The following is a 27,496-nucleotide window of genomic DNA, read 5'->3' as shown; positions in this document are numbered from 1 at the left end:
GAGAAAATGTGTGGGCGGTGGCGGGGCGTGGGAGACCGGACCCGGACCGCGAGAGTTTTGCGGTGTGTTCCGAGGGAGGACTTACCCACGCGCTGAGTATGTTTTCAAACGCGTGGTATGTCAAAATTCGCGTGTTCGCGGATCCGAAACAAGCGCGGCGCGCACTGCTTGAGGCTTCGCCTCACGTTTTGTCGAATCCAAACAGGACCACGGAAGGCAGCGCAAAGGCCTCTCAAGGTGTTTTCACGCTGCTCCGGGAGACAGGTACACTATTCTACGCACAGAAAATAGATAAATTCAGTTGCACTTGGCGCGTCAGGAGAAACATGTTTTGGCCCCAAAGCTTTTCTCGTTCGATTGCGTTCACTAACTCTCCCGTCAAAGGATAAAAAATCCACGCAAGCTGTAGATCTGCATCCACGTCGAGTCGCTCGCATTTGTCTACGCTTCGGTACGTATCGAGAGCGAGGCGAGGCGTGCTACTACACATGCACGTCGCGGACCTGGGTGTATGGAGAATGCTCTGTCTCCGGAGGCGTCGCGCGTGCTCGCTCGGTGGGCGCCTCAGGCTTCTAAACTGTAAGTCTTTTGTAGCTGTGGCACACGGGCGCGAGCGGCGACTGGTCCCCAAACTCTAAAAATCAGATTCCCGCGGCCTGGCGAGCTCCTGTTTGGTCTAGAATGCTCCCAGGAAACTTCACGTTCCAACTGCTCGCGGGGAGACTGCAGAAGAGCGAATGTGGTCTCCGCTTAAGGCGGAAAAGGAGTGGAGAATCGAAGCAGCTCCCACGGGCGCGAGATTGGCGCCGTCCTGCTCTAATGGAGTCAGAGGAGCGGGCGAAGAAACGGGAATAGGAAGCAGTGCAACACGAGCGGTGAAGTCTGGGACACAGTTTTCGATGTGGGCAGTGCCTAGAGACCGGTGGGCTAAAAGACACAAAGCCTGATATGTTGCATGTTCCCAAATGTTTGTGTGGGAATCCCGTAGATACACACATATACATAAGCTCTTCACAGCTGGGCAAATCGATCGGTGTGTGAACCTTGTTTCACCCCAGCAATGCATTGTGTGTTTCGTATTTCACAATGCTGTGGCGTCGTGGTTCTGACGCTCGCGTGCGAACACCTCCCTCCACCGGCTGTTTGGTTTCCGATAACAGGAGCGCGGCAATCTCGCTGCCGCAACTGCAACTTCCCAACCCCGTTCTTGTGACACGGGTCTCTTTCATCCCACGCACGCTGCCACGAATGACCTGCACGCTGTTGAAATGGTTCCTTTCCTTTTCCGCTAGTTCCTACAGCGCCCGGAGAAGCAAAGCTGCCGACTGCGGTGTACGTACACCCCAACCTACGCTACCTCGCTGCCACAAGATTTTCCCTTCGCATGCGGACGAACTGCACACCGGATGCGTCTTCTCCGGCCGGTTTTCCGCGTTTCACTGAATTGACGCCAAGGCCTCATTCGACGAAGAGGTGACAGCCTTGTGCAGGTTGCTTGTGCCCCTGTGGCGGGCGCGGAAGGTTCACCGGATTTTGGGGCTGTTCGAGTCTCGGCCGTGCATGCGGAAACTAGAGGCCGAGTCACCGCCGCGTGCCGCCGCTCGTTTCTTTCGTTTCCTTCTCTGCTCCCTCTTTTTCCTTCTCGATCTGGCCAAAGCGAAGGAAGAGCCCCGAGACCGTTTCGGAACTCAGAACGGAAACTAGGGCTGCCGAGGACGAACCGCCCGCCTTTACTCCTGTGCGCATGCAGTCGGTTGCGGTGTCTCTCTGTGCGGGAGTGCGTGTGCGACTCGGGAAAGCAGTGGAGAGAAAAGCCCGTGGGTCGGGGACGGTTAGGAGCTCCGATGGAAGGCTGAAAAAAGGAACGGTTTTCGTTGGCGCGAATGTCCCGAACAGGATGGACAAGCGCGACGCAGCGAAAGGACGAAAAGCCGGTGTCGCGTTTGTGACAAAGTGACTCCGCGTATACAGACGAAAGAGAAATCACAGGCAGCCAAGACCGAGGGAAGCGAAAGCAGAGAAAGAGAGAGAACGAGAAAGACAGGAATGCCTGAAAGTGTTTTCGCCTTCTTCTCTTTCCCGCCAGCGTTTATGTTCCTGACCCTCACCCCTCTTCCTCTCTGTAGTCTCCCGGGATTATCACCACAAACTCCCTGTACTTTTTTCCACATCAAAATGTCTCCTCTGCTTCCTCTCTCACCTGTGAGGACAAGGGTTTCCCCTTGTTCTCTTCATTCTCTTAACCCACCAGGAAAACCCCAGAGAAACCTGCTACCATATCACTTTTCCCCGACTCTCTGGCGCTACTCCCAGTGCAATCCCTCTGCTTCCTCGACTTTTTCCTCTTCTCCTTCCTCGACTTTTTCGTCTACTCCTTCCTCGACTTTTTCCTCTTCTCCTTCCTCGTCTTTTTCCTCTTCTCCTTCCTCGTCTTTTTCCTCTTCTCCTTCCTCGTCTTTTTCCTCTTCTCCTTCCTCGTCTTTTTCCTCCTCTCCTTCCTCGTCTTTTTCCTCGTCTTTTTCCTCTTTCTCTTCTCCTTCCTCGTCTTTTTCCTCTTTCTCTTCTCCCTTGTCTCTGGGCTTTGGAAGCACTGGATTCTCATCCGTCCTTCACTTGCCGACTGTCTCTTCTCGGGGTCTGGCGGCCTGTCTCTCGAGACGGGGCACAGCTTCTGCTCTTTGCTCTCCGCAGTCCTCGTCTCCCTGCGCCGTCTGTGATTCCTCATGTTCGTCCTCTCCTTCGGCTGGTACAGCTGCCTTCTGCGCCTCGCACTGTTTCAGTGCCTCTTGGCAAGCAGCCTCTCGGTCCGCCGCCCGGGAAAGTGAAGGCGAGAAACCCCTGGCTGTGCAGCGGCGAAGATTCTCAGCGTTAACCCGAGACTCTGTCGACATCCAGTACGTGTAGCCTTGCACTCTCTGGCGGCACGCACTGTGAGACTTCTGCGTGTTCGCCTTCTGTTTCCCCTCCTCTCGCCACTGCTCTGTGACCGTGTCCAGTGCACTTGCACCCCTGCCACGAGTTTTCTGTGCATGCATGTGTCTCTGTAAAGAGACCGAGTTTTCTGTGCATGCATGTGTCTCTGTAAAGAGACCGAGATCTCTTTTCCAAGGAATAGGGCTATATATCGGCACACTTGAGTGCGTGAACAATTGGTAGAGAGCGACGTCGGCCAATGATTTAGACTGGCAAAACGAGGGAGGTAGATAAATGGACTTTAGGCATGCTGCAGGACTCAGGAGACTCAATAAAGGGACCGAGTGAAAACGAAGAGATAGATGAGGAAGATCGATGAAAGAAGGACCAGGGAGACTGGGCAGCCTGCTGTATATTTGTAGCTCTCTTGCGCTGGAGAGTTCTTACGACGGTGGTCAACGCTGTCAAGATCCAGATTCGATTTTCTCTGGGATTGGCGTATCGCTTTTCGGTGACGGAAATGCGTACGCACGAAGGCCCGCCGTGAACCCCATAGTCATCAATACACACGTGTATACTCATATATAAGCGTATGTGCATATGCGTGTATACTGAAAAAAAGACTTGTTGAATTGCACCTATTCATATATGCATATGTGATGTTTCTCAGCAGTCACTCATCTTTTGGTATTTTGTAGACGTTCTTCAGGCCGGCATTCGATCGCCTGGAGGGGTTTCTTCTCTCAGATCTCCCACAAGAGCTGACCAGCAACCCTCAACTCCTGTCAAGTCTCCTCGGACGAGCGGTGAGGCCTTCCATTTTCTTGCTTCTGGGGATACACCCGAGTTCCGTCTTCCCTTCCGTTGTTTTCCTTTTTTCGCCCAGCAGCCTTGCATCTCTTACTCCACACTGCAGCGTCGCTCTTCAGGTCTCTCGCGTGTGTCATCGTGAACGCGTTGTTTCTCACAGTGTGCCACGCAAAAACAGCCCCTCCGTGAGAGGAATCGTACACTGCTAGCCATCGTGGATTGCCTTGCTGCGGACATGCAAACCCATATCTATCTATCTATCTATATAGATAGATAGATAGATGGATAGATAGATAGATGGACATATCGATTGATAGATAGATAGATAGATAGATATGGTAGGCGTCGCCCCTACGCATTGACGCGGTTGTGTGAATTATGAAGAATGACTCATTTGCCTTAGGTCCGTGGGGGAAGAGTTATTTGTGTTCCCTGGTTCCTCCTCCTCTGCATCGGCCTCCCGAACCCGAGGATGAGCCTTGGAGTGTCTCCCTTCTGCGTTGTCTTGTCTCCAGGGCCTTCCCATCCCCCCACCCTTAGACTCCCCTGCTTCCTCCTCTTCATCCTCCTCTCCTTCCTCAGGTTCTTCTCCTTCGTCTTCCATTTTTCTTCAGCGTTCGCGCTTGGGGCGAACTGTCGGGCGTTGCCTAGTTCTTCTTCCGTCCCCCGCGGCGGCTTTCCTCACCGCGGAAGATCGCAAGGCGCTTCAGACGCGACTCGCTGGGACACTTCCCGCGGGGTCGACTGTCACTGCATGCGATCGAAACGATGTCGAAAACCTCATTGAGGAGTACGGTCGAAGCACGAATCGTCAACCGTCCTCAGTCGTGTTTCGTATGCACTCAGGTGCACATGTCGACGTGTCTACGTGTGGATATGTTTACATGTTTTCATGTATATATGCGTGCATATCTGCAAACCTGTGTATGCGCGCACATCTGTACACTTCTTGGCATGTAAGCAAGCGCGTGGAGGGTCTGTTTCCAGTCTCGTGTCTCGCCGGTATCGCTGCGTGCGAACCGGTCTGTGTGTCTGGGTGAAGGGAAGTGGCGGCGGAGACGCACAGAAGCGTATCGTTGAGGAAGTTGGGCAAACCGCTCTCTATGCACAGCGGCACCTATATGCATGCAAACGTGCAAGGCGAGGCATGCGTGCTTCTGTCTCTTGCTTCAGGTTCGAACGTTACTTTTTTCTGACTGAAGATCTGCAGAGACTGGGTGTCCCAAGCAACCTGCGGAAAGTTGTTACGCTCTCCCCTGTACCACCCACCTATGGTCGGAGAGAGGTTCGCGATGTGCTCCGAGAGCACGCGCAGGTTGACGTGGTAAGCGCGCAGAATGGAAAAGGAGCGGACGCTGTTGCACGGACCGCAGACGCAACGCTGAGAAGCGCCAGAAATAGAAGCGCGAAACGCGAGGGGGCGACACAGGAGAGAGATCGTCGGAACACGGCGAGGCGAGAAGGCGGCCAAGCCAGGAGACGAAGGCGGCCAAGCCAGGAAACGCAGGCGGCCAAGCCAGGAAAGGCAGGCGGCGGCGAGCATTTGTACAAAGACGCGCTGAGGTAGACGAGTCGCAATCAGAGACGAAACAGGGAAGCGGCAAAAACGGGAGAGACACTCATCTTCGACAAGCGAGCGAGGAAAACGCCAGAGAGGGGAAAGAAGTTGTGAAGAAAGCCGCAGGCGGTAGACGGAAGGAAAGTGAGACAACGTGCATTCGACTTCTGGTGTATATGCTTCCACAGGACCATCGGGATATCGTTTTCCGATTCCGGAAGGATGGCGTTCAAGGCGATACCTGCTACGTCCTCTGTCGCACAGAACGCGATGCTGGCGTCGTCCTCTCCAAGATCCAAGAGACGGCTGTCCCCAATCGCGTTCACTACGGCCAACTCTTTGGGTGTTCGTTTCTTTGGGCCAGTAAGGATGATGCATGCAGGTGTGTATTTGGTGATATAGGTCTGAGGAAGATGAACTTACGAAACATTATTCCTGCCCTCTGTCTATCTCGGTCTGTGGGACCTCGTTCCTTTTTGCGGACTCCCACATTCTCTCTCCTGTCCGCTCTTTTTAGCTGCACTTGGGCATGCAGGTTGTTCCACAAACAAACACTCGGTTCATATATATATATATATATATATATATATATAGGTATCGCTGTTTGTATGTGGGGTCCTTGAAAACAGACGAAGCCCTACGTGTGTACATCTCTGTATACGTGGATTGTGTATTTCTTCCCCGCGTTTCCGCCGTGTCTCGGTCTCGCCTTGGTTTCTACGTTCTCTGGTTCATGTTTGGATGCTCTTTCTCGCAGGCCGATCGGCTCTCTTTCTCTGCGATTCTCAACTCGATTACCTCCCTGGGAGAAGCCCGTTCCAGGTCGGTTTGTCTGCATGCACGCATCTTGCCCCATTCGTTTTTGGTCTGTCGTCGCCTTCGTCCCTTGACCCGTTTCGACTGTCCGCGCCCACGCTGTTTGCGGCTCTCTTCCTTCTCACCAGCCCGGTTTCCTCTGTTTCCGGCGCCACCTCGCCTCCGTTGCCCGCATGCACTCTTTTTGCGTTCTCTCATCTCTCTCCCCTTTCCGGCGTATTCAACACGGTGTATCAGAAGACCCGCTGCGGCGCCCTCTGCTGCTCCGTCTGCGTTTTCCCCCGAAGTGTTTTCGGCCCTCCCGGGTTGCCACACGCCAGGGTTCCCTCTCGTGTCCGACTCTGACAGTTCACACCCCAGCAGTGCTTGAGCTGATTCGCGCTAGGTTTTCGGAAATCATGACCGCCTTGTTCGTTGCCGCTCAAACCGTTCCGGGTTCTGCCGTGGTGTTCCCAGGTGTTCACAACAGGGTGGGAAGGCGACGTGAGCGAGGAGGAGTTTGCAAACCTGGCTTACCAGCTTCGCCTCTTCCCGAAGGCGGTCCGAAAGTTTGCGCATCCTGGCGGCGAGGACGTTAGTTCCTTCTTTCTGGAATTTCATCGCATGCGAGATGCGAAGTTGACGATGGTACGCAGTCTTCCGCCCCGCTTGAAGGCGGCCGGAAACCGAAAGGAAAAGAGAGGGACACACGTCGCGGGAAGAACTGAGCAGCAAGGAACGTAGGAAGGAGGACGGAAAGTGAGGCGGAACCCGCGAATGTCCGGGAGTTAGCGGACGAGAAGGTGGGGGGTCTCGTGATCCGTTTGCTTGCCTTTCCGGTCTTTCCTGCTTCAGAGTCGGCTGCAGTTGCTCCGGAGACGGTGGCGGATTGGAGCCAACACGCCGTTCTTCGGCTTCCTTCGCATGGTAGGGCACGCGATGGGTTTGCACTGAAGGCGAGCGCAGGCAACTTCAGGCGCGCAGCTCGGCAGCATCCGCAGCAAGCTGGGACAAGCAAAGAGAGGGATATCGGGGTGTGCGTCGTCCGCGCGTTTGCCTGTCCTCCGCTCCTCGACGTTTTCGCGTCGCCTGTGAGTTTCCGTGCGCTGACTCGGCTGCCTTTCTGCGTCTAAACTGTGCCAGGCGGACCTCCGATTCGAGGACGACGCAAAGTTCGCCGACGAGGACTCCGCTGCAGACTCCGACTTGGATGAACCAATCGACTACTAGGTCTCGGCTGCGGAGCGAAAGCCGGAGACTGTCGATGCGGAGGAAAGATCTTTGCCGGGGCGGCTCTCGTCTGGGCGGTTTCGCCGTCTCTTCGCGCGGCTTTTCTGCGGGCTGTTGAAAATATGCAACTTGTGCGTCCTGGTGGTTGCGCTGTGTCTCAAGCATCCTCAGACGCCTCTGAGCATCTTGCCGCGCCGGCTTCCGCCTGCTTCGCTTCCATTCTGTTTCCGCCGAATACCCGCGCGTCTTCCCAAACCTTCGTCCACTCTCTCTGGACGCGCCTCGCCGCTGCACGCCGTTTTTCTTCCTGGCAACTCCTCGCTCTTTTGTAGATGCGCGCCGGTCTCCGTACTCAGTTTGTCGTCGTCTCGGTGGGATGACCCCGTCCCGTGGGCTGTTCGTAATTCCCCGCATGGGAGCTACGCCAGTTCACGGCTTGCTGCCTTTTCCCCGGAGGTTTCCTCTCTCTGCCGTGTCTTCTTCCGTGTAAGGGAGCCCTTTGTGGGCTTTCCGCTGTTTCTCAAGACCGTCCTTTCCGTTCGTCCTTCCTAGTTTTTTCGCTTGTTTGTCGCGGGGCCTGCTGTCCAGTAATCCACTTCTCTCGATTTTTGAGGTTCTCTGCGAGTCCGCGGAGTGCTTACCGCGTCTCTGCGTTAGCGTCACGCGCTTTTGCTCCGTTTTGAGGCGCGTTTCCATTTTCAATTTTTTTCGCAAAAGCGGAGCGGCATCGCAGAAGCCCCTGCCATTTCCTCAGCGCAAGGCACAGGAGCGCCGGCGCGTTTTTTTTCGCCTTTCAGCACACATTCGACATGGTACGGGGTTATCTCGGCGTGAAGTCTTCTCACAGCTCGGTACTGTGCCTCAGTATGGGTGTACTTCTTTTCTCGAATGCCTATGCGCTTGGAGCACGAGGCGCTGCTTCCCCTCTTTCTTCGACTTCTGTCTCTCTTCCAGGTCGGGTGTTTGTCACAGGCCTTATTGTCGCACGCGCTTGCGCTCTTCTGCTCCGTTAATAATATAGCGTGGAGACCCAGACAGCGCATGCCGTGGCAACGGCAAGCATCCTGACACATGATCTTGCAATGCCGCAGCCAAGGCCGAGCTTTCTTTCTCCACCCAATGTGTGTCGATGGAGGGGGCTGTTGCATCGTGGGAAAATCACAGAGACATGAGTGCCTGCTAGACTGGGACTGCAAAACCACAGGAGCAGGGAATGTAGCCGTGTGTTCCTTTTCTTCCTAGTCCTCATCTCACAGCTCTTCCTGGCTCCAGATATGGGATCTTTCTGTAGTGAGTTGCAGCGCCAATACGAAGAGTACAGGGGCGCGACGTCGAAAACGGTCGGATCGACGCCGTTCAATTGTTTTAGAACCACGTTTCCCTCGGGGGCGCTTAGTGCCTCACTGAGCATCATGAAACACATTCTGTGGTGTGCAGCAGTATCGGCACGCGAATGTTCCCGGTAGACAAGAACATCGGGTTGCCACAGACTCTTCCACGGCTTCCAGCAGCTCTGTTTCTTTGTATGTACACTTCAGGGTCTCAGGGACGCCCAAACGCTACTGTCATCTCCATACTTTTGCGATTCTAGATTCGCCGCAATTCCACGCGGGATGACGTGCTTGGCGTAGTAAGCGTCAACAACTGTCGCCCTATGCCTCAGCGCAGTCTGCGGCGAAAAACACGATGCTTGTTTGGGGTCACCCTGGAACACCACAACCTAGACAATAACGGTGTGTATGCATGTTTAGCCAGCAGGCAATTCCACGGAAACAGCTGCAAGACCACGACACAGGAAATTTCCTACGTGGCGGCGGTTGTTCAACAGTGTCTGCTCTCTCCAGAGATGTGAGCGGTGGCAGGGCGCGCTTTCGTGTTATGTCAACCAGGTTAAACGGTTCGATTGTGCGTTTCTTGTTTGCCTTCTGCCGGTATAGTCGCCTTGGGACGGTCGCTTGAAGGCTGTTAGCTGCGATTGACCATATTTTCTGCTCGCCATGGAAACCTCCGCTTAGGGGATCAGGTGTTGCCCGGTTTCTCGGTGCATTCCATTCGCAAAGGTAGCTGTAGAGTCGGCATACATCATTCGGAAGCCTCGCCGTTTGTCCCCACGGCACTGTTTTGCGTAGCTGTATCTGTTCCTGTCTCGTCATGCTCGATGAAACATTTAGGTCGACTGTCCACGATTCCACTCATATCTACGTCCGGGGTGCATCTTGCGTTTCACTAAGCTTACCGAAGGCACTTTTGCAAACCGTACGGTAAAAGTGCGTTGTTTCGGCTGTGGGCACATCCTCAGTGACAGTACGAAGGCGGTCCACAGTGCCGGAGTGTGACAGGGGCTACCCTATCGCTCGTTAAATTTTCAGGGAAGCCATCAATTCCCGTGTGGAGTACGCTGCTCTGTTTCTCTTCCGCGCAAGCTGTGCGACGTGCTTAAATTAAACGTAAGCCGGGAGCGGAGGAGAGGGCGTGTGCCGAGCAGCCTGGTCACGCAAGTCCGCTTGCCTGCACTGTGGAGGCAAAAAGCTCGGAAACTGCGTCTCCCAACTGTCACTCACTGCTCCCCTAAAGAAACATCTCGCAAAACCAGCAGCGTAAGAGCAACTGTTTTGCACTGTGTGTGCATTTCAGCAGCGCACATGACGTCTCTCTGTCCATTCCGCCTCCAGACGGGAGACGAAGCACGAACTTCCGGCCTCAGCGACCGGGAACGTTCCATCTGAGATGGCCTTTCTGGCACTACACACGTTTTCGCTCTTCCCCGTATTGCGCTTCTGTCTGCCCACAACGTCAATGAGGCACCCTGATCCGCCTGAAGCGGTTTTCGAGGATGCCTTTTGTTGCGGAAACGCAAAACAAAGCTTCAAGCCGGAGACTCGAGGGAAGAAAGGCGAGAGCACAACAGACAACACCGCTTCCTCTGCCCCGAAAAAAGCGACCAACCCCCCTTGGCAAGGACCCATCGCGTCAGTGCAAGGTGCGTCTTTGCCCCGTGCCCTGAGCGCAAAGGACAAAAGATGCGCGCAAGATTCTGCCGTCTCAAAGTGAGTGATCGCCTGGCCCCGCCGTCCAGTAGGACAGCGCAGAGAGTAAGGGGGAGAGGATCGTGTGTGAATCTGGCGCGGGCACAGCCGACGACAAGAAGCGGAAAAAAGGAGACGGACGGCCGCAGAAAAACTGGACGTCACCGAGCTCCCCCTTTTTTGATGCTATGTGTGTCCCCGGAAGGGTGAGGGGGAGAGGGGCCATCCACCCGGATCTGACGACGCTTTGCACGAGAGACGCCAGATTTGAGAGAGACGTCACCGGGCGCACTTCGTCCTTTTCGCCCGGAACGCATGCTGCGTCCGCCGCTCTTGAGCTATCATCGGTGAAAAAGTCTGAACTCTCCATTCTGTCACAGCGTCGTTTTTTCTGCACTTTCGCCAGCCTGCCTTTGTGTTTCCGTCGATATCTTTTCCTGCCCATGTTCCTCGACTGCGCGCCGCAAAAAGAGGGTCACGTCCGACCCGGGAACGCTGCGAGGCTCTCGTCACTTTTGGTGTGCTTGCGGGGTGCTTTCGTTTGCGGGCAAGGGCGATCTTGGGGCGAGTCACCTCCCTGGCGCGTCCGTTCGCGTCACACATTCCGTTTGGCAACTGGAATGCAGCCTCTGCTTCGGCCGTGCAGTCGAACACGCAGGATGTACAGGTTCACTGGTATCCGGTTGTCTCGCGCAGAAAACCCAAATCGGTGTGTTTCGCGAGGCACCAGTCGCCAGTGGGGGGGTGTATGTACACCGCGACCGTCACCCTACACGCGCCCCGGGGTTGCCTTGGAGACAAAACGTGCCATCCTTTCGTATGGGCTGCCCTGGGTTTCGTCCTTCTATTCAAAGCCTTGGTGGTACAACAGGAGTTTTTCAGCCACGTGTTAACTGGAAAGCCGTGGCTTTTGTTCGTCTCGCCGGAAGTTTTCAAGAGGCGAGTGTTGGTAAGCATTTGCCGGAACGGTGGTACAGTCTCATGAACGTTCTTGAGGGTCGCAGCGGCTACTGTTTCCGGTTTCAGTTGTTGCTCTGGGAATGCCGAGCAGCACAGTAACAAGGGAATTTACACAGTGTTCTTTTCCGTATTTACGGTATTTTGGCAAACTGAACTGAAGCGCGGGTATTTGTGGTTTTTCGGTCTCCACACCCGGCAACCGAGGCATACACTCCGTGCCTTGCGGTCATTTCGTATTCTGTGCCGTTTGCCGTTGTCACAGTTCCTCTCCCCCCGCCTGTATCTGTAAAAAATCGAACAGGCGTTTTCCGGGATATATTTGGTGAATGACTCGCGTTTCCTTCGAGGGAGTAAGGTTTCATGTCAACTGCCTACATTTCCCTTGTCTACGTACAGAACGCGTCGTGCATGGGTTTCTTGTCTCAAAGTTCGGGGGCAAGTGATCCTCGTTTACGTGGAAATCACGTGATTGTCGGCAACGCTTTTCCGTGTGTCGTGCCGACGGTCCCCTTGCCGATAACGGTGGCCGGAAAGGACTGTTGCGCAGACGGTTTTTTTCTGCGTCTTCCTCTCTGCGCCAATGTGAAGCAAGTGCTGCCTCGCTCTTCCGGATCCCATCTGGAGTTTGCGAGGTCGCTGTCTAGCCCCTCATTTTTATTGTTCCTCCACCTTTTTCGCGAGAATGCCGCTATCCCACAGCTTTCACCGTGTACAGAAGAGATCCGTTTTTTCGTCTTCCGTCTTGAACGACTGCTTGCCGTCTCCAGCCCTACGGTGCCATGACAGAGACATCCCTGGGGCTCACACGTCCCCGGCTTCTCCCCAAGCCTCGCCCCACGCCATGAGCATGGAGTTGGTTCGCCAGTCTTCTCTCGTGCCTCCTCTTGCATCTTCTCATCAGTGTGCTGCCGCGCCCCATGTCTCCTCGGCGGCGGTCGCCGGGGGGGCGCTCGCACCCGGCTTTTTCCCGACTGCTTCCTCTGGTGTGGTTCATCCCTCCTCGTCTCTTCTTCTCTCTTCCGCCCCTCCGCCGATGCAATACAATGCCTTCCACTTCTCTGCGGCGGTGCCAGGCCAGCAAGCCGTGTGTCAGTCGTCTGCAACCTCAAGTTGGGGACCGGGAGCTCCTGGGGCGGTCGCGACGCACGGCTCGTCTCAGCTTTCCGGCGCTCCCTTCCTCCCGGTCTTCCTCCCTTCTGCAAACGCTCCCCTCTATGTGTCTGCTGATTCCAGTGGGAATGTGCTCTCTGCGGCAGCCGTCCCCGTCTGTGTGAGCTCGTCCATCGACGGCTTAGAAACGGGCCGAGGCATCAGTCAAGGCGACGGCCAAAGGGGCGCAGCACCCACTGGGTCGCCTCTTGCCGGGAGAGACGATGCGGCCTTGGTCGGCCTCGATCAAGGAGCCGGGGGTGGCGCGTGTGTGTTTGTTCTTTTTCTTCTCTCGCCCTCGGTCTATTCGCTGCTTCCCCAGCAACAACAGCACGTTGCGACTGCTGCCGTGTATGAACACATGGTGAGGGGAGTGGTCCCCTATGGGCTTCAGTCATCTGAGCAGGCGTACTGGACGCTGGCGTCTTCTCGGAATCTACACCCGGCTCTGTGTGGGGTGCCTCCGTCCCCGACCCCCCTTCTCGCGCAAGACGCTGCTGCCTCGATCTCCCAAGACCCTGCTTCGGAGGCGCCTTGTGTCGACTCCTCTCAGGACGGCGAGGGAGCGGCCGACGGCGCGAGCGAACCCGCCTTGAGCTCCCAGATCCCCCTGGCTCCTGCAGTGCCGTGCCGTCCTTCACTGGGGAAACACGCGGAAGAACGAGGAGAGTGGTGCGATCAAGGCGACAGCGAGACGGTGCAAGGTCAAGAGCGCGACAGTCCAAATGCCCAGAAGCGACGCCGGGGGGGGCCTGGAGATGCAGTGACGCCGACAGGTGAAGGCCGCGAAGGGGCGAGAGCAGCCGCACACGGACACGAAGAGGCGAGAGCGACAACTCCCAATGTGGAGCCGGCTCCTGCGTCTTCGAGCGACTGCTCTTGCGCCGCCTCTGTCCGCGCCAGTGGGTCTCCGCGGACGCGTGTGGCGACGGCGAACGCAGTGGTGGCAAAGCCAGATGGAGTCGACGCGGATCGGAAAGGCGAGGACCTAAACAGGGATGCCTGCGGCGAGGTTGGCTGTTCATGTCAAGAAGCTGCACCAAACCCTTGCGGGGCTGACCCTGGAGGCGAACTGCTGGGCGTGCCTCGGAGTCCGTGGCCACAGAACGCATTGAATCAGGAGGCAGCGGTAGTCTGTGCCTCGACCTCTGGGGCACTGCCCAGCGAACGGGGGATCCAAGACGGGCGGACCCGCCTCGGGAAGGACCAGGAGGGAAGCGGTGGGACACAGGTATCTGCCAAGTCGTTCATACAGAGGAAAAGAGGCAGTCTGCGGGGGCTGCCTCCACCGCAACGTGGCGCACGCCTCGGAGGGCCGGGCCAGCCTTTCAGCTTCGAGGGCTTGGATTCGTCTCTGCCTGCTCCATCTCTCTCCCGCGGGGTCCCAACACCCCCATTTCCGCACCCCCCGCCAGAGACGGATGCGTCTTTCCCCTCGTGTTCCGGTCCTCCGGCCACGCCGCTCCAGGCTCAAACGGGCGCGCGGTTCAACTCGGGAGTGTCTCCGAACGCCGCGACCCCGGCTCGGCCACGGGCCTCCTATTTCCCCAACTTCCCCGCGCCGTTCCGCCCACATGTCCAACCGACAGCAGGGGTCTCTGCCAATTTGGGCAGCGCGCCCTACCCCGTCTGTGGGCCAGTGGCCGCCGGCGCCGCAGTCCCCGTCTCGTCGGAGCCGTTTCTGGCCCAGGCAGCTGGGGTCGCCGAAGCGGGCGCTTTGCGCCTTGCTCAGGGGTCAGTCGCGCCCTCGCCTGGTGGGGCCTGTTCCGGGGAGGTGTGTACCGAGGTGGGGGCCGGGGGCAAGGCAGGGGCGACACACGGCGCAAACGGCAGGTCGGCGACAGATGTCTCCGGGGCCCGAATCCTAGACAGCGGCGTGGAGGCTGTCAATGAGGCGTGCCCGCACGCGCTTCCCCCTCCGATGTCCCACCTGCGCGACTCAGGCGTCGACGCCGTGTCCGACGCCTCGGCTTCCTCGTCCACAGGTTCGCGTGCGGGGCCTCTGCGGTCCGTGCGTGAGGCTCGGACGCCGTCCATTCATGGCGCCTCCTCCGGCAGTGCCTGGAGCGCCAGGCAGCGAGGCATCTTGTCTTACTTCGGCATAGGTCCTTCGGAAGCCCCACAGCTGGCGGCGACGGGGAGACACAGTCCTCAGTGGGGCGCGGAGACGCTACCGCCTGGGTCTGTGAGCGGATTCGGTGGCGAGGGAGGTAAGGCAAACCGCGAGCGAGGCCGACGCAGCTGCGGCAAAGTGAACAGAAGAGACAGAGAGTCTGTATGGCCTCTCGGGAGAGGCCCCCGAAGTCAAGAGACGCTGGCGCCTCTCTCTGCCGTTCCAGGGCGACGCAGTGCAGACCCCAGCGGGATTCGTAGGCGCGTGGCCAGCGTCTCCCTGGGGGCAAACCTCGCGGCTGGACCGGGGCGCGAGCGCGCCAGGTTCTGGTCCGCACACGGGAAGGAGTCTCTGAGGGAGCGGCGGAGGCTCCAGAATTGGCGAGAGGTCCAGCGATCGGTGTCGGTTACCCCAGGAAACCTCAAATCACCGGAGGAACGTGCGGACGCGTGGATGGACAGGGGCGCGCCGGATCTGCCGGGCGGGCTCCAGGAGCACTCCCGAAGAGCGACGAGGCCGAAACGGAGAACCGAGGGCCAGGTGAACGGCGAGCAGCCCTGGAGAGCGCTGGGGCACGGCTCAGAGGAGGCACGAGAACAGGTGGAGGAAGGGCGGCTATGGTGCGGTCCAGAGAACCGAACTTGGGAAGGACGTGGCCCCGAAGGCCCAACAGAGCGAGACCGATGGCGAGGTTCTGACCGCGAACGTGCGGGCCGACTTTCGCTCGACGTTTCTGGCTGTCCAGCGCCTCCGCTTTTCGTGCCGCCAAGCATGCTCGCTCCAGGCCAGAGACAGGCGCGGGTCTCCGAGACTCGGGAGATCCCGAGAGAGCCCATAGGGAACGGAAACGCGTTTCCTCTCTGGAGTCCGGTTCCGGATCCCCCGCAGGTGCCTTCGGCCTCGGCTTACGGCGACGTGAGTCAGCTGCAGCGTGGCGGCGAAGTGAAAGAGAAGAAGACTTCCAAGAGAAACCATCGCAGCCGCGGGTGGGCCGTTCCCGTGTCCCCCTGTGCGGCGAGGTCCCCGCTTCTCTCGGCTCCGCCTCCGCGCCTTCGTCACCGGGTGCCTGCTGGCCCACCCCTCCCAGCAGGGGCGTATCCGCCGTCGGGTCGGCCACTCTCTCTTCCCTGCTTCGGCTTGGTCCCTGTGCAGCCTCCTCCTCCGCTACCTGCGCCGCCTGCCTACGCGCCTTCGGCGCAGATGAACGCACAGCCCCCGATGCCCCCAGTCTCTCCTCGGGTCGTGTGGCCGTCCTCCCCCTTCCCCAGGAGGCCTGTCTCTTTGGCTGCGTTTTCGCCTGTTGCAGCCGGACACTCAGAACGCGCCCAGACGCCTGCGTCGAGGCGAGATGACGGGTGCGTCGCATGCAGTTTGGTTCACTATCCGCCGCTTCCTCTTGCCTGCATGCCGGTAGGCGCCGAGGGAAGCGGGGAGGAGCGCCGCAGCGGCCTCCGACCGCGCCAGGGGCTGCGGAAAGGCGAGCCTCAAGACTCCAGGAGACGGCGAGAGGCTCCAGTCCCGGCAGAGGCCGAGCCGAACCTGCGCTGGTGTTCTTACGGGTCGGAGGCCGGAGGAGTTTCACCCTCCGGGGCGGTCGCCTCGCGCGAACGCCTCCAGAAGCAGGAAAAGGACGCCGCGAGGGTCGAGCGAAGCTTCTTCCTCGTCGACAGAGACGAGCGAAACGCTCTTTGTCCGGTGCCGCCTCGCCGCAGTACGAGCTCCACACGTCTCTCTGCCGATTCGGCGCCAGGACCCGGTGTGGCGGAAGGCGAAGGCCTACTCTGGCCTGGAGGCATGCGACACTCAACCTTCTGCGTGCAGAGAGACGGCGAGGCGGCTGGTACGCGGATGCATGCAGGGGACAGCGAGGGTCGGCAGGAGGGAAAAGCACTCGGGCCTGAAAGACAGACTGCGGGATGGAGGCTCCCAGCACTGGGGCCAATGCCGCCGTGGGTCCGGCCCGCAGACCTGGATGTCGAGAGGAGGCGAGGCAAGGCGCAGGCGGGAAGACTTGTCAGCGAAGGGAGACTCTCGGCGGGTTCATCCAACGGGCCGAGCGCAGTTGAGGCGCCGCGTATCCCAGACAGGCGCGGCGACCGCGATAGAGGCGCGAGAACGTACCAAACGAGCGGGCAAAGCGACAGGCAGTCGACGCAGGGCGATGTCCCTTCGCCTCTGCCGCAGACAGAGCGTGAGGTGTATGTACGGCCAGTCGGGCTTCCGACAACGGAAGGGCCGTGCCTGGGGTCTTTCGGCGCCGAGCACGGGGCAAAAGGCGGGCGGGGTAGGCGAGGCCGTGGCGAACGGGTAGAGGGGAAGAGCGGGAACGCGTTTGGAAGTGCATGCACATATGCGGAGCCCACGCACGTGGAAGGCAAGGCGGTGAGGGCGTGTCCGGGAACGGGAGTCGCGATCGCAGCTCAGGAGTACGCTCCGGGGAGAGACGGAAGACAAGACGATAGAGGCGAGACGCAGCGAAGTGGATGCGCGAAAGTTTCGAGGCGGGTTGACGAACGGATGCACCACGCGTGTAGTCGCGTCGAGACGAACGAAGGCACCTATCGCCTGCAGGGGCGTCAGCAGAACGACGTGGACCCCGGCTCGCGCAAGGGGAACGAGGTCTGTGGTGCGGTTGCACGAGGAGCGAGAAGACACAAGCGCACGTCGTTTCCGAGGCTCTCGCATTCGTGCGCTCCTGTCCTTTCATCTTCGTTAGCTTCCCCGTTCTCCGTTTCGTTGACGTCGATGACCCCCTCGGAGTCTCTCACCTCCTGCGCGCTTTCGCCGTCTTCCTCCTCTGGATCCTTCTACACGAGTCCGTCGATCTCCTCGTTTTCCACAGTGTCCTCGGCGTCTTCTATCTACCCGTGCGCCGCCAATGGTGGCTTCCCCGCGACTTCGTGGTCCACACCTGTCTCTTCGCCTTGCTCTGCAGTCTCCGGGCGCGGAGGGACACAAGTTCAGAGCGAGGAGACGCCGTTCGTGCGTGCCCACGTCGATGCGACTCATCTCAAAAACTTCTCGCCGCGTCTGCCCAGCCGGCCGAGGCCGAGTGTCCCTTTTCTCCCACTCTCTGCTCCGCCGTATTCTCTCCAGGGTGCGCCTGTCGAACCGTCGGCTCTGTTCTCGCGTCCGCATGCGTTTTCTGGGAACGCCATAGCGAGGAGGCACACGGGCAGTGAGGGAGACCGACGAGGCGCCGGAGAGGCAGAACGAGTCAACGGCAGGTTGGAGGTGGAACCCCGAACCTGTTTCTTCTCGTATGCACACAAGGGACGAGGCCGTCGGCGAGAGCACAAGTCGAGAGACGAGGAGGCAAAGGCTGTCGACAACACACTGGCAACCATTCTTGAGGGCAGTCGAGTGCTTGAAATGCGCCGGAGGCCGGTGAGGCACTAACGCGTGCCAGGCGTACAAACTCGCTGTCAGACATATACATGGAAATATACATGTCCCTTTTGTTGAGTTGATGTGAGTAGATTTGTGCCGAGCTGTCTCTTGCTTTTCGTCGCAAAACTGGCGAGAGACGGCCGGGAGGAAACTGGGCCTCCACTGGGGCCACATCTCTCCCTGGAGAGAAAGGCTTATTATCTCGCGTGTGCATGGGCACGTCCCCCTCGCGTCGATGAACGTTCATCCGTGTATGTCTGGACGGGTTCGCCTTTCCTGTTTTGTTGGTGTGTAGATCCAGGAGGGACGCCAGCCACTCCTGGTCGTGGCAATGTAGGTTGGCGCTGCCTGACAAAGGGGAAGAAGAGGCCAAGAAAACAAAGAGTTGTGATGTTTTCTCCAGACTGCGCGTTCACGCACAGCGGCACACGTGAGTGGCAGAGCGCGAGGCATTGCAAGTGGAAGAAGAGGGACGATCGCGAGGGAAGCGCAGGCAAACGGATAGAGAGAGAAAGAGTAAAAGACGAGGTCTGCATGCGGACAAGCCGTGGAAGAGCGTATCTGTTTTTGGTTGGGTGTATCCAACACGCGACTAGGTCTTGTCAATGGCAGAAAGGGATCCTCACAAAATCGCTTTTTTGCGTGCTTAAGGTTCAGTCGCCCTTTCTGCTGCCTTTCGCAGTAAAGGTTAGATCTGGTTTCCATCGGAGAAATGTGTCCCATCTTTGTCTCTTGAGGCGGCTTATGAGGTGTCTCACGCGCGACCGCTTCGCTGCAGACCTCTGAGTTTCTGCAGTGGGAAATTTCCAGTCATCATCGAGGAAAGTTTTCGTGTCCACGCACATCTGCGGTTGTGGCTTCGTGCTTCGATCGGCCTGTCCTGGTTTATTTCAAAGGGGTGTGGGCCAGCTCGTCTCGCCGCTGTCCAGTTTGCTGTGCTTCACACAGACTCGCCCGTTCGGGGGAGTCATCCGGCAAAGCGGCCTGCCTGAGTCTCCACATCGACTGAACGGGAATGCATGCGTTCTCGTCCCCACGTTTTCAAAAAATGCGCTCCCAAAACGGTCTGGGTGACTCTCACCTAGCAACAACGAAACAGTCGACACCTCACGTCTCCAGCACATGCATCCACGCGTTTACGCGTGTATATATATATATATATATATGTACATGTAGCGAGAATGTTATGTGTATAGATACAGGCAAGCGTATAGATATAGATCCGGATGCATCTATATCTGTACATTTGCTGTTTCTGATGCAGACGGTCACATGAAAGAAGAGGCAGAGACTGTGAGAGGGGCCGATGGCATTTACAATTGCGGAGACCTCGTAACGCGAATGCCAGACGCCCCCTCCAGTTGTGCATCTGCAGACTCAGAGCCGCGGAGACGATTTGTTGTATCATCGGACATCGAACGAACACAGCACGTTTTCTACGTCGCAACCAAGTCGAAGTGTTTTAGTAGAGTCTTTGGGTCCGATACTAAGTACGCGGTGAGCGACATAGATACAAGGAGCTTGACGGCCAGTAGTATATGTATATAAACGACAAGGACATTACGGTTTTAAATCGGTCCGTACAGAATGTCAAACCTGACACTAAATCGTGAGGTACGTAGTAAGGGTTGACCTGTGCGTTGGCTCCAATGCCCCCCAAAAATAAGAAACAACGGAGCTGTAGATGAATGCTAAATCTGGGTTTATCTCCAATGACACTGAATAACATATCAATGTTCCTTCCGCCACTTCTAGTAGGCCGCGAGCTGTGAAAGCAACCCCTCCTTCATGATGAGGAGGCCCATCAGCATAGAACCGCAGTTCGACGTGGAGTTCCTCTTCCTGGGCTAGAAAAAAAACCGACGAGTATGTGTGTGTGTGTGGACTTCTAGACGGCATTTGATTCGCCACAGGTAAACGTCAGGCGAGTGTCGCATCTTGAATACCTCCTAGGTCTCAAGCACAAAACCCTCATCATGTGCACTATGTGAGAAGTCCAGAAAGAATTCCGTGTTACACATTACAAAATGCGATTAATAGGTTTATACAATCGACCTATTTCTGTGGACTGGCAGAGCGACTCCCAGGTGTACGTACAACCACCGACAGTCGGATGACGTTCTGTTTGTTTCCGTTTCTCGCGTGTTCGCCACTGTGAAACACTTCTCCAGGCCCCCGACTGTCGCGAATGTAAGCAGTGTTCGACATCAGCGCCAATGAGGCAGGCAGACACTGAAATTTTCTCTGGCAAGCTGGTACGCTTCGCTTTCACAGTGCGTGGTCTGTAGGGGAAGGGAACTGTTCTGCCACCCTGCAAGTCCCTTCTAGCTTTCCGTTGCGGTCGAAAAAAAAGGCTTCTGCATCAGTTGCTCGGAGGCTCTCTGTGAGTTCACTGAGGAGACGAGAGGGCTCAATGAGCAGGCTAGAAAGACAAGCGGCGCAAGCGGAAGTTCCGCGAAGCGACACTTGAAGAATCGCTACACGATATTCGGACGAGAGAAGTAACAGGAGACAAAGAAGCTGGAAAAGAAGAGTCAGAGGAAGGGTGGGGACACGGACAAGAATGTTTAGAAACAGACGACATGGATGAGACTGTGGCACGAAGAACCAGAAGAGTGGAATTTCCTTGGAGGCTCAGCGACTCCGCATGCTCCATGTCGATGTTGCTCTTTTTTCTGTTCTGCCGCGGGTTTTTCCGCGAACGCTTGCGCCACGTCACCTGCGCCGTGCTGCCGTTCCTTCCGCTCGTTTAGCGGCTTTTGTTCCGTGCTTTTTGTCGAATTTTTTGCCACTTTCCCCTCTTTCCTGAATCCCAGTTTTTCTTCTGTCCCCTTTCTGCCCTGACGAAGAAGCCGTGGCGATTCTAAAAGGTCGGGAGAGTCGACGACGAAAGACATCGAAACGTGTCGCAGGCAACGGGGAAAATCGGAAGAAAAAAGCGCAGTATTCCCACCTCCTGCTCTGAGGCGAGCGATCCTCCGGCTCCCTCTTGTTGTTTTCGAAGAAGAGGGAAAGACGCAAGCTTTTCGTGTTTCTCTTTTTAAGTCTTTTCTGTTGCTGCACTGCGCCGAGCACTTTGTTGAGGGGGAATGCCAGGAATTGCCATTCTGCCGCGAGCTTGTGAACGAGCAAAGACGCGCGGCCGTGCCGGTCTCGCGCTGTAGCTGCGCCTCTCTCCGCTTCCGTTCACTTTTCTCTCCCTTCTCTCTCCCTTTGCATCACCCCTTGTTCCATGGATTGCCGTACGGTTGTGCGTTTTCTCCGCGCCAGGCGCTGCCGGATGTACGCTGCACGAGCGGTGCTCCGATTTGAAACGCGAAGAAAGGGTGGAGAGCATCATGCATAGTGTTCGCGCTGCGTTTCCCGCGTTGGGTTTGACAAAGATCTCTTCTTCTCTCCCCGCCACTCGTTGCTTTCCGCCCCCCTTCTTTCCATGTGTGCACACCTCGCGTTCTTCTTGACTGGTGGTCTGTTGTCTTTCCTCCTCTTCTTCCTCTTCTCTCAGCTTACCCTCTACGTCTCCGGTTACATCAGAGGAGTTGCAAAGCGACGGAGGACACAAAGGACAGGCGCCTGGCTCAGAGGCGCTATCGCAAGGAGGAGGGGTACATCTCCCTCGTCTTCCTCTTCCTCGTCTTCCTCTCCCTCGTCTTCCTCAGGGTTCTGTTCTTCTGTCTTCCATCTCTTTCTTGGCGTGCCTTGCCGCGTTGGCTGTGTGAGGCGTCTCGTTGTCTCTCTGGAAGCAGTCACTGCTTCCCGCTATCCCGCGCCTTTGTTTCCTCGTTTTCCCGAGTTCCGCTCCTGGTTGATCGGCCTCTCTCTCGAGATGGGATCGAAGAAAAAAAACACGCGCGGTCGGCAGGCGGTTCGCGGAAAGTCCGCGAAGGAGAGGCGACAAGAATCCGATAGAGAAGACTGCCAGGGAGACAGGCGCGAGAAGAAAGGGAAGGGGACTCGAAGCGCGCCGTTGGCCTCGTCCTTCGCGTCGCACTTGGAGGCGTACGGCCTCGAGCTGGAACTCATTGCTCCGGACGGCAACTGTCTCTTTCGCGCCTTTGCGGACCAGCACTGCGGCGAGCAGGAGCGCCACCGCGAGTACCGGGAGAAGGCCGTGGACTACATCGAAGCGCATGCAGAGGACTTCAAGTGCTTTCTGGCCGAGGAAGAAGAGAGCTTCAAAAAGTATGTCAGCCGCATGCGCCGCCTTGGGACCTGGGGCAGCCAGATGGAGCTGCAGGCGCTGAGTCAGGTGTACCAAGTAAGTCTTTTCATCCACGTGGCGAATGCGCCTGGCGAAGACGCGCCGTGGCACGGCATGGCTGGCGGGCATCGAGGCCGCAAGCAGCAAGGCAAGAAGAAAGGCCGAGCAGTCGAGAAGGGCGGAAAGAAACGGAACCTCCGGCGGGATCGCGGGCGGGAGGAAGACGACGCGGAAGACGTGGAAAGAGAGGAAAGCTGCGAGGCGGAGACGACGCACGAACCAGGCGAAGAGCAAGACTGGAGCATCTGCAAGATGGAGAACTTCTCGGAGGCACAGCCGTGTGTGCAGCTCGCCTTCCACGTCCACCACGAACACTACAACTCGATTCGGGTGAGAGGCCGAGCTCCGGGCGCCATGCTCAGTCTTGCGCAAGTGCGGCGAGTCTTGAAACTGAGCGTAGACGGAGACGAGGAAGCCTCAGAGTGTGCGGAAGCGACAACGGATGGGGAGGCAGCGGCTGCCGAAGAGGAGGCCGGAGAAGGAGTGAAGCGGGAGTTTCTGGAGCAGCCGAGGAAAGAAGCGTGCGCGGGGGAAGGAGAGAGTCATGAGGCGTGCGACGAGACGCAGGCGGAAGAGGCAGCAGAAAGACAGGAAACGAGAGCCAAGGAAGACACAGGAGAGGAGGGAGATCGAGAGAACAGAAGGGCGCCAGACGCAGAAACAGAGACGCAAGGGGCGAAGACAGGAGAGAATGGAGCTGGTGTATGTACACTCGGCCAGCCAGCGGCTGAGGCGTCGGGCAGCTGTGTGCGAGCGGACGGGCGTCTGTCTCCTGCGGATGGGGGGACTCCGTCGGATGGCGGAGTCGAGGAGCACGAGGAATGCAGGGGCCGCGCGGAAGACGCACCGAGCGACAGTGAGAAGGAGCAAAGCCGAGAGGAAGACACCCTGGAGGAAGAGAACGCAGCGAAAGAGAAGGACGGAACAGCAAGCGAGGAAGACACACGCGACGACACACGAAACGAGACAACAGCTCCGCTTCTCGAGAACGAGGAGACGGCAGAGAAGGCGCCAGAGGGAGGTGAACAGGAGACCGGAGCGAGCGAAGAGAGCGGAGCACGAAAACGGGGAAAAGAAAAGACGATGCGAGGGAAGGACAGGCCAGACAGCACGGCACCGAGGAGCGGCAGCTCCACGAAGGAAGGCGAGGCTTCCTCAGCATCAGACGAGCGTGGACGACGCGATACAGAGCCGCAACACGTGCCATGTTCCCTGTCTTCGTCTTCGTCTTCCTCGTTGCCGGCGGCAGCCTCTTCTTCCTCTTCTGGTTCCCCGTCGTCGTCCTCCGTTTGTTCTCCATTTTCTGCCCCATCTGCCGCGTCTTGTGCCTCCTCAGCCTCGTCTCCTCCCTCTTCCTCATCCGCTCCGTCCTCGGCTTCTCCCGCGTGGTCTGCTCCCTCGTGTTCTTCCTCAGCTGCGTCTCTCAAAGTGCCCGCTGTGGGCGGGTGTGTTTCTGCAGCTTCGAGATGCGCCAAAGTGCGGCGGTCGCGGAGCACTGGGAGCCTCCGTCGGCGCAGATGGGAAAGAGAGGAAGCGTTGCTTTGCTCATCTCGACTGTGTTTCCTTCGGCCTTCTTCAGAGGCCCCGCGTGTCTCGGATTCTGCGCTTCCCGAGAAAGAAACAGCTGGAGAGCATGCGGAGGCGTCTCGCGAGACGCATCCCGCGTCGGGTTTCCCCTCGTGCGGCGCCTCCCGCCGTGGTTCGAGGCGTGCGCAACGAATCGGGGGAGACACCTCTTCTTCCTCGCTGTCGCGTGCTCCTCTTCTCCCAGGGGATTCGGGCAAGATGCATGCAAGCTCAGCGAACCCGGCGAACGCCGAGGGCGTATGCGCCGTGTTCTTCCCCAGGCGAGTGCTCCGCCGCAACTCCCTGCGCGGCTGTTGTGGCGCCTCTTGTTCTCCCTCGCGTTCTCTGTTCGGACCTTCCTCGTGGGTGCGTGAGACGTGCGAGACTCGCGCACAACTCACCGCGTCGCCTGGAAACCAAAGTGCTTCGCCGGATGCGGCTGACTCGCCTCCCTTGCGTTCTTCGCTGCTCTGTGCATGCGCGTCCGCCTCTTGTGCACACGGCTCCCCGCCTTCGACTTTTCCTGGACTCTCTGCTACGCGATGCTCCTCCGAGGCTCTGCCGAACGGCGACGAGGAGACAGGAGAGGAGAAGGACGAACGCGAGACCCGTGCATCACCACTCGTGTGCGTGTGAGGGTGGAGTCGGAGAGAAGGGCAAATGCTGAAAGCTAAAAGCTCCTTTGATGTCTGCTTCAGCGCGCTTTTGGGGCCTCGCGGCGCCGAAGGAAGAGCTCCGAGAAAGCCGTTTTCCTCGCTCTCGAGAGACAACAGGCGGCCCGCAGTTGGCGTGTCCCTTGCCTCTCGCGTGTGTCTGCTTGCTGAGAGAAAGAACCGAAAAAAACCGAACAGATGCACGTTTTGGAAAAGGAAAGGGCAAGAGAGCCGGAGGCAGACGTGGCCAGAACGCGCAGATGGAACAGGGAATCTGGATGGACAGAATGGAGTGCGGCTTCGCGTAATTGTTTTTTCGTGTTTTTTCTCTCCTGCACGTCCCGCAGCGGGCCGGAGAGAAACACGGAGACCAGTAGAGAAGGCGGTCGACTGGTAGTCTCTCCATGTGTCTGCTTTGTGCGGCGGAAAGCACATCTTCAGAGAAACATAGAGGTGTCTGTATAGCTACGCATGCTAAAGAGAGATAGCTACGAGCGTCTCTTTGAAGGACTCCGTTTGCTTGGGAGTCTCGGTCTGGAGACAGACCTGAAGGAGACAATCGCCTCAGAGCCGCTTTGCATTCGCCTGTTCTTATGTTGACCGTCCCTGCCATCTCGCCCAGACGCTCTCCTGAAACACTGCGCTTGACGCCTCTCTACACCTACGATGTATCTGCGTATTTCTCATGTACTGGTTCGTAGACCGATATGCCCACTCTGTTAGCTACGTAAAAAACTATACACATATATCTAGTAATGCTGACATGTAGAAGAATATTTATAACTTGCCTAGCGGCGCTGGCGGGGGCAGAGGCCTGCAAACGCAGGAGCGGATTTGTCTGCATCCGTTTTGAGGCATGACGCAGGTAAACTGTTTTGTTTGTTGGAGGCGTGGCTTATGGGGAGCAAGTGTGCAGGAAAGGGAAGGGGGTGTGCAGGCAAGGAGTGTCGAGAAGGAAGGCCTCTGAGTTGTCGCTTTTCTTCTTTTGTCTGTTCTCCGTATCGCTCGAATGCGGTTCAGTTGATGTGTTTTTTCGTGCTGAAGACAGCTAACCGCAGGGAGAAGAATCGCCCGTAAAGTCGACCTTACCATTCCGTAACCGTCCATGGGAATGACACAGGTCGCGTTGTGTCGAGTGTCGAGTCTTCTCTCTGGCAGCATGCCCCAACTGTTTCCACTCTTGGCAAAAACAATTCCTTGGCAGGCCTCTCTATATGTATGCGTTTTTAGGAATGTTCAGGCATTCCTTTGGCCTCGAAGCCGCTTCCGCGCGGGGTGTCTCGATGCTTGTTGACTTTCGGAGGAAAAGGCATTGGTGCGGTGAACCCCAGGAACGCATTTTTGAAATGTCTGCTTAATGCAACATTCCAGAGTTTAAAAAAGGCCAGCTCTCACACGCTTGTGTACGATTTGCCCGATAACAGTCCGGTCTCGACGGCCTGGCGAACAAAGACCGCTTTCTACACCTGAAGAAACCGTCTAGGAGGCGCAATCGCCCCATGAAAGACATCTAGAGCGGCATCAAATCCCTGTACTGGACAGCGCTATCCTGATAGTTCGCAGGATAGAAAATTTTTGCATATATGGGTAGATACAGATATATGCACATGTTGTTGTAGAGGTAAATACGTGGAAAAGCCGTCTTGAGGGTTGGCTGAGAAGGGAAAGAACGAAGTCGTTTGATTCGTCTAGAATATTTGCGGGGCCGCGGCGCCCTCGTCTTGTTTTGGCCGTTCCTTTGTTTTCGCTGAAGGAAATGCAATCTGGACAACAGCTCCGCGTGCTGCTGGAAAAGACAAAACCTCCACCATTGGACGCACCGTCGTACTGTGCTGAGCGTGGGACAGTTTTGACCCGGTCACGCTGAAAAGAGTCTCCACAGATGTCCATAGCTTTACTTGCAGAGTTCCGAGATTGCGCAGCAAGAAATTGCGAGTGTTCCACTGGCTGTTACGACTTTCTCGCTCTGAAACGAGATTTGATGGTCGTCCGACCCCGCTTTCCAGGTATGTATGGTCCGCTACAAAGTAGACATCGGCTGAAACAGGTGTTTTATTGCACCACGCCTTCCCCCTGCAACAACTGTCCGCGTCTAAAGTCTTGGCAAACCCCGTCGCTCCTGTGACGGCGGGTGTTCCTCCATGCTGTTACAAGCTGCACAGAGTAAGCGAGTAGACTGCTCCGCTCCCAGCGTTTGTCAGGGGTAGCATGCCTGCCGTACAGCATTTGATCGAAGCTTTCTGCAGGGGTGTCGCCATTTCGCGTTTTCCGCCTCTGTTCCAGCGTTGCGCGACTACAAATGGGGACCGTACTCGTGCGATACGAGCCTGTTCGACTTCCACGTCTCACGTAGCAGGCTAGAGACTTGTGCGCAGTTTCTCTTCTGTCTCCACTTCCCCGTGCTTCTTGAGGCAAAACGTGGCGCACAAAAGTCTTGAAAACTCGAGAGCCGTCTCTGCTCGAACAGACACGCAATGGGGCGTCTCAGTGGGGCTAACAGCACGGCCTTTGACTCGAAATGTCTGTAAAATACAAGGTTCTCGCGCTCACATATCTGCCCTGGGTGCCAACATCCTAAGACTGCAATGGAGGCGAATAACTGAACTGTGGCCTGTTTTGAGCACGGCCGCCTCAAACGGTTTCCTCCCCCCATGCGGTATAGCTCTGCTTCTTCCGTCTGAGGTCGCTTTGTGTAGTTGGTGGGCGCGTGAGTGCCAAGCCGTGTCTGTGAAGACTTCTGTTTGCAGCTCAAAAAGACAAAACCCTGGCCAAATCTCCACAGTTCCCCACTTCACTGTCCGTGTCCCCCACGGGTCACAGACACCGTACAGCTTTGCGGCTTAGAACTCGAGACGCTCTGGGCTCTGCCCTCCGACTCAGAGCCGCAGATCTCCGAAGGCCGAAGCGTCTGGGAGCAGTCTCAAACGAGAAGCGCCGCCGAGAAAGTCGCCGCGTGTGGGCGGACGGGCATGGCTAGCCAGAACCTGGTTGCGAATGCTCGCGTGCAAGGTGTACATCCACCGCACCCAGGATAGAAAATGCGCAAAAGCGTCACTCTCTTCGTTTCTTGTG

At 57.2% G+C, this 27,496-nt stretch overlaps 3 protein-coding genes across 3 annotated transcripts; all 3 read left to right on the top strand.

Moving 5' to 3' along the window:
• Window positions 1–511: 511 nt before the first annotated feature.
• NCLIV_030540 (conserved hypothetical protein) lies at window positions 512–7,306 on the top strand (the record flags this gene model as incomplete). The annotated part of the gene is made up of 10 exons (XM_003883250.1): window positions 512–579; window positions 1,302–1,332; window positions 2,753–2,804; window positions 3,661–3,719; window positions 4,338–4,513; window positions 4,897–5,047; window positions 5,470–5,644; window positions 6,039–6,103; window positions 6,554–6,724; window positions 7,220–7,306. The coding sequence occupies 10 exons, from the start codon at window positions 512–514 to the stop codon at window positions 7,304–7,306; spliced, it is 1,035 nt and encodes a 344-aa protein (XP_003883299.1).
• A 4,668-nt stretch (window positions 7,307–11,974) lies between these two features.
• Window positions 11,975–17,953, top strand: NCLIV_030530 (conserved hypothetical protein; the record flags this gene model as incomplete). Its single annotated transcript, XM_003883249.1, has 1 exon — window positions 11,975–17,953. The coding sequence occupies one exon, from the start codon at window positions 11,975–11,977 to the stop codon at window positions 17,951–17,953; it is 5,979 nt and encodes a 1,992-aa protein (XP_003883298.1).
• A 3,817-nt stretch (window positions 17,954–21,770) lies between these two features.
• Window positions 21,771–24,407, top strand: NCLIV_030520 (hypothetical protein; the record flags this gene model as incomplete). The annotated part of the gene is made up of 1 exon (XM_003883248.1): window positions 21,771–24,407. One exon carries the CDS (start codon window positions 21,771–21,773, stop codon window positions 24,405–24,407), a length of 2,637 nt encoding a protein of 878 aa, XP_003883297.1.
• Between the last annotated feature and the right edge of the window lie 3,089 nt (window positions 24,408–27,496).

This window comes from Neospora caninum, chromosome VIII, assembly GCF_000208865.1.
Source record: "Neospora caninum Liverpool complete genome, chromosome VIII".
In the NCBI taxonomy this organism is placed as follows: Eukaryota; Apicomplexa; class Conoidasida; order Eucoccidiorida; family Sarcocystidae; genus Neospora; species Neospora caninum.
Note: the sequence above shows the minus strand (reverse complement) of the source record. Positions and strands in the feature narration are given on the sequence as shown.